This window comes from Macaca mulatta, chromosome 4 (genome assembly GCF_049350105.2).
Source record: "Macaca mulatta isolate MMU2019108-1 chromosome 4, T2T-MMU8v2.0, whole genome shotgun sequence".
In the NCBI taxonomy this organism is placed as follows: Eukaryota; Metazoa; Chordata; class Mammalia; order Primates; family Cercopithecidae; genus Macaca; species Macaca mulatta.
Genome location: NC_133409.1, coordinates 135188412 through 135194411, shown reverse-complemented (window position 1 = coordinate 135194411; position 6000 = coordinate 135188412). Strand labels below are relative to the sequence as shown.

Here is a 6000-nt window from a genome sequence, read left to right as displayed (position 1 = left end):
TTTGCATCGCATGAAGGCTTTCCATGTCAGGAGGCTAAGAGACACTCCTTAAGCCTCTCAAAACAGCAAGGATGAATCAAAGGTTTGGGTTCCTCTGGGCACTATGGTCAGGGCTGAAACTCAGGTAGGTGAGCCAAATATGATGGAAGTATGGAAGAGAAATGTTGCTTCATGTAGTATCAACTCCTGCTGCTCTATATGTCATCCAAAAGTGGCACTGGCCATACAAGAAAATAACTTCCACAAAGTGCCTATGGTGTATTATGAAAGAAAATAAGGATGTTTTAAGGTACCTCCCTGGAAGCTGACGACCAAATTCTCCCTTAATTTCTCTCTTACATAGAATTCTGGGAGTGGTGAACTGTGTAACTGACCTCATAAAGATTTACTAGAGCCGTAGGTAATTTTCAAGGCTTTTATTGGCTGTAGAAATGGTCTGGGAGACAAAAGTCCTAAAAATCCCCAATTCCCCTTAACTGACTTCACAATCTTTGGCAAGTCACTTTACCTCTCTGAGCCCCCATGCCCTCATCTCTGCACTAGGTCTGCCTTGACACTTCGGTTTGCAGGGTGTGGGACCAGATGAGAGTGCCTTGTAAACTGAAAAATGCCACATTACATATCAAATCACATTATTATACTTTCTGATAAATGGTTACAAAGCTATCTGAAATGGAAGTTTTCATTTTATTTCTGAATAACTTTCAACGTTAAGTGATAGAACCTAAAAAGCAAAAGCAAACATAAAATTCAACTAGAAGATTTGAAAGACAATTTTTTTTCCTCTAGGAAATTTGCACTAATAACTTTTCCCCACGCCCCCCAACCAGTAATTTTTTAACAAGAAAATGAACATGGCCTATTAATTTATCTAAAGCTATTTCATCAAATTTTCTTACTTCAATCCAGATTATTGGAAATGGCATGTGAACAGTGCTGTTTTATGAAAATAGAAACCATATTTATGGTCAAGGTACAACTGATACAATTTCCAGCAAAACCTGCTTTTCTGCATTTATGGAGCACTTTCTTTGAATCAAATCACATGGAAATAAATCTTCTTTTCATTTAATTGAAGACAAAAGGGAGTAGTAATGAAACCACTGAGACATTCTTGTTTTATTCCCAGACCCCTAAATCAGAAAACCCGATCGAATACCGAGCATAATTTCTTCATTGACATTTATCTCTAAATGTCAAGTTGTTTTGAAAATTTTTTCTTGATTTTATGGTTCCTTGCCTTATTCAGTTGAGAAAAACTAAGTTAGCATGATGTCGTTGGAGGAATCTCCAGTATGAGAAAATGCATAATGGCCTGAAGGGGAAAAAGAGGATAATAATTATTGCTACTCTGTTGAAATCAAGCATGAGACCAAAACGAAAATTAGCCTGTAGATTATTTTACAACCAGGAACAGTTTCAAAAATATTCTAGGGAAAGACAAAAAAATGTGTTTGGTGGAGAGAAATAGCATTTCACCGACACCCCAGAAGCTTGCATTTGTCAAGTATCTCTTATTTGAGAAATATCATGTTTTTCAAATATTGCTGGGAAATGATATAAAGTAGATTGAGATCACAATATGTTATTGCTGGAAGAATCTTAGTAATCTCTTAGCTTTTTATTTTACAGGTGAGGAGCAAATGCCCCCAAAAGGTAGAGACTTATAAAAAGCACTCAAGCTAACTGGTGGTAACAACATAACCCAAGGGTCTGGGACAAGTACATTCTCCAGACACTTGAACTTTATCTGGAATTTGAATAATTTAAATGGGAATATAAAATGAGTTTCTCATTTTCCTGCGTTAATGATGACATTAATATAACTGAATGTGAAATGGGACTTGAACTCTTTTTTTTTTTTTTTTTTTTTTGAGACGGAGTCTCATGCTGTTGCCCAGGCTGGAGTGCAGTGGCGCGATCTCGGCTCACTGCAAGCTCCGCCTCCCGGGTTCCCGCCATTCTCCTGCCTCAGCCTCCTGAGTAGCTGGGACTACAGGCGCCCGCCACCGCGCCCGGCTAATTTTTTGTATTTTTAGTAGAGACGGGGTTTCACTGTGGTCTCGATCTCCTGACCTTGTGATCCGCCCGCCTCGGCCTCCCAAAGTGCTGGGATTACAGGCTTGAGCCACCGCGCCCGGCCCTTGAACTCTTAAGTATGATTTCAACTTAACTTGTAAGGCAGTGTCTCCTCCTCCACTTCTATGTTCCAACCTTCTCTCTCCTCCAAGAATGCTGTGACTACTTGCAATGTTTAAACACTGGTCTTGCAGTTGCTGAATAGCGCAGACTTTAGTAACCGCCAGTCAATGAACTTAGGGCCAATGCATGTCACAGGTGGAGGAGACAGTGCTCTTTCACTCTCCAGGTGTGGCCCCTTCCTGCCCAGGGGCATTTTAGGGAGGAGGACATGTGCAACATCAGGGCACAAGCACCTGGCCACATGCCCACTGCTTGGCAGCTGGCACAAAGGGGTGATTCTCCAGTAAGGACATAAATGGTGTTAGTCTAACCACACTCCTTCCCCTCAAGGCCTCCATGATCAATGCCACAGATTTATATAATGTCAAACTGGGGAAATAGAGATAATTTGTGATGACCTTACATAAAGATACTCTCTGGTTCTCCATGAGCATCAAGTCGCCTACATTGTTCCGTCAGCCCTGAGCACAGCCCAGATGAACTCTGAAAACATGGCTGGCTGATAATCCCACACTTCTCACATGAGTTTCTTAGATGTTGCCATTGAAGTTTCTTCATATGGTACACTCATATTCTCTTTTCACACCTTTTATAACCTTTGGTTTAACTGTAACTCACCTTTGTTTTTCAGTGGGTTGAAAAGATTTGAGAATTTGGATTTGGCAGATAAATCTGATGAGTTTTGCTGTACAAAAGAAAAATGAGTTATTTGGATGTTAACAGCATTCTTTTACTGTTGGTCTGTATTTCCTGACTTCCTGATGTCATTAATGATTCTTTATTCCATTTTCATAGGTGTTATTCTCTTTTCAAGAATTTAGAATGGTTACTTTCTCACTTTCTTCTGCTTTAATCTATTTAAAATGCCTAAAAATTTATTTCCAAGTGAATACTGTGTTCCTGTATATTTTTGCAACTTCTACCAACAAACTAAAAAGCAATTTTAAAGGTGGCGTTATCCCTTTCCATGTCTATGCTTACATTTCTTTGGATCACATTTGTTAATAGAAGAGAAACCCATGGAGGAAAAACAGTGCTCCTACTAAAAATAGCTCCCAATAAAGCTTTGTTTTACTCTTGCTCATCTTAGCTCTCAAACCTACTTGTGAATGACACTTTGGTCATTATTACAGAGGCTATATAGAGTTCAATAATTTAAAAACTGAATTATCAAATTAAGTAAAATATTTGAAACAAAAAGCATGTACTTATTGGGAAAGATAAAAGTGTTTACATACGTTATACATTTTTCCACTCATTAGTTCATCATTCATTTGTCCATTAATTTACCATCTCATATTGAATGCCTTTGTGTGCCAGATGCTGTTCTAGGCACTGGGAATATTGGAAGGAAAAAATTTCATTCCCTGCTACAGTCTATGCCACGAGGAAACCAAACCAAGGTGGGAAAATCATATTCTTATAATATTCAGTAGATAGACCAGTGATAGTTTTTCAATTTTCACTGGTATTAAGGCACACTGAGCTCTGAAAAAAAAAAAAAGCCACAAAAATAAGAATTAAAAAGATTTGAAACTTTCAAAGCAAAATAATTAATTTTCTGGAATTCAGGACTCAGCAAACATTTAATGCTATAACCCTTAAAAAAAAATCCTAAGGTCAGGGATCATGGCACTTAAAATTGCATCCTGTACCATTTGGAGATAGGAATCTTAGGTTGCAACATACTCAACATGCTTCCCTGTGGTCTGGGAAGAAGCAGCCTCTTCAGGTTTGTGAAGTTATATGGGTCAAAGCAGTTGGCCAAATAACAGGCTCTGAGTTACTGGAAGTCAGATATAGGTCTGTAAATCTATTCTTTGTGGAGGGGGATCTGTCAAGGCCACCAGAGTCTGTGTCTTGAAGAATAGTTACAGAGAACATGCCTAGGGACAATGGAGGGCCAAGACAGGGGCCTGAGCATGGAGAGGATTTGGGGTCCATACAATGTGCTGTGGCTTGAAGGATGGTCTTTGCTGAGACTATTGCTAGCTCCTCTTTCATTCCCTCAGTCAACTATCATAGTCTCACTTAACTCTTTCAACCAATTGCCAATGAGAAAATCTTTGAATCCACCTATGACGTGGAAGCCCTCCTGCCCCTACTTCAAGTTGTCCCATCTTTCCAGACTGAACCAATATATACCTCACATGTACTGACTGATGTTTATGTCTCCCTAAAATGTATAAAATCAAGCTGTAATCCTCCCATCTTGGGCATACATTCTCAGAACCTCCTGAGGCTGTATCATGGCTCATGATCCTGAACCTTGGCAAATAAACTTCTAAATTGATTGAGACCTGTCTCAGATACTTTTTCAGTTAGAATCCCAATCTATTCATGTTGCTCCTCCTGCATCAGTATGGTATTTCCTATGCCAAGCCAAGCAGCTAATGCCTCCATCTTCAATCCAGCCATTCCCTCTGTCTTCCCAGAAGTCCTCTTCTGCCCATTATCCTCTTCTGCCCATTATCCTCGCTCTCTCTCTCTCATTTTTCAGAGTCTCTCTTCACTGGCTCACCCCTCCCAACATACGAACTTGTCACATCCTGGCAACTTCAACTGTAGCCTGTCACTACTGTCCTGGGTCTACGTCTGGTTAGCACTCTCACTGATTTTGCTCACCAGCGAGTTTCTTGGCAGGAATATTCATTAAGTGTTATCTCTTTCTCACCTTCTCGTCATCTATCATCTGGGGTCCTTGGGGTCCTGCTTTTTCATTCAAACTCTCTAAGAAAATTATCAATGCACATGTTTTCTTCTTGAAAAAAATGTATATTGGTTTTAAAACAAATGAGCCACCTAACCAGAAACAAAAATCTCATTTTTGTCACCTAATTTGGAAATAAAATTGAGGAGAAGGTACAAATACAGACACAGCAAAAGCCCTCACTGACCACTGCTGCCTTCTGAGAAGTGTCAGTGCTTGATGTTAGAACCAGAGAGAAACGAAACAGCGAGAAACCATCAGGCATTCTTGCTTTTGCTTTTGTTTTATTTTACTTGGGAGTATTTTTCCTTTGGTTTTCAAAAGAGAAAAATTTTGACTTTCTGCTTTGCAGAGTGGGGAGTGTCCTGTCTCATTATATTCACTAAAGGCTTTTTCTTTGATGTAGTCACATGTGCTGTAATTTTCTCCTTTTCGTAAGTGTAGATAATGACTCATTAGTTTCACAACTTCTGGTTCGAGTGATTTTTAGTTCTTCCAGACATAAAATCTAAATCCCAGAATGTGAGAACTTCTGCTTTGAATAACTAGTCCAACATTTGTTTTCTACATTTGAGAAAATTGAAACTCAAGAGACAAAGTGACTTTCCTAAGATCACACAGTCAATTGGTTACGAAGTCAGAAATACAAGGGCAGGACTGGTCCTCCTGCTCATGGGCTAGTGATCCCTAATTCATAGCAGTGCTGTCTACTGAAAAATGCAGACCAAGAAAGATTTTTTAATGCCAGAGGAAAATTTCCTTATTGATTTTTATTTCAAAAAGTTATATTGTCACTTGTAAAAATCTCTAAATACCCGTATAGGTTTGGATGCAGTTAAGTCAGTTGACTTTTATAAAATACAGAAATTCTCTGCTTTAGAACTCTTTCTGAAAGGCCCTCAGTGCCTTGCTGAAAAACAAAAGTCTAAATAACATTGAAAACACAAAATATGTGTTCAAGTACTTTTGTTTCTAAATATACTATCCTCATATGGATTATACTTTTATGGCAAAGAATGAAACAGAAATCCTCCATTTCCTTAAAAACTTGTCAGTTTGTAGACTTAAGAGCTAAGATTGCAAATAAC

At 38.8% G+C, this 6000-nt stretch overlaps 1 protein-coding gene across 3 annotated transcripts in view; it reads right to left on the bottom strand.

Annotated features, from left to right (window-relative positions):
- Positions 1 to 401: 401 nt before the first annotated feature.
- Positions 402 to 6000, bottom strand: part of ADGRF1 (adhesion G protein-coupled receptor F1) — a 48338-nt gene continuing 42739 nt past the window's right edge. For all 3 annotated transcript variants that reach the window (XM_077999827.1, XM_077999828.1, XM_077999829.1), the window contains 2 exons: positions 2821 to 2887; positions 402 to 1315 (listed from right to left, as the gene is read on the bottom strand). In XM_077999827.1, the coding sequence (XP_077855953.1) occupies positions 1260 to 1315; positions 2821 to 2887 (123 nt within the window). In that variant the 3' untranslated portion in view covers positions 402 to 1259. The remainder of the gene's footprint in view (positions 1316 to 2820; positions 2888 to 6000) is intronic.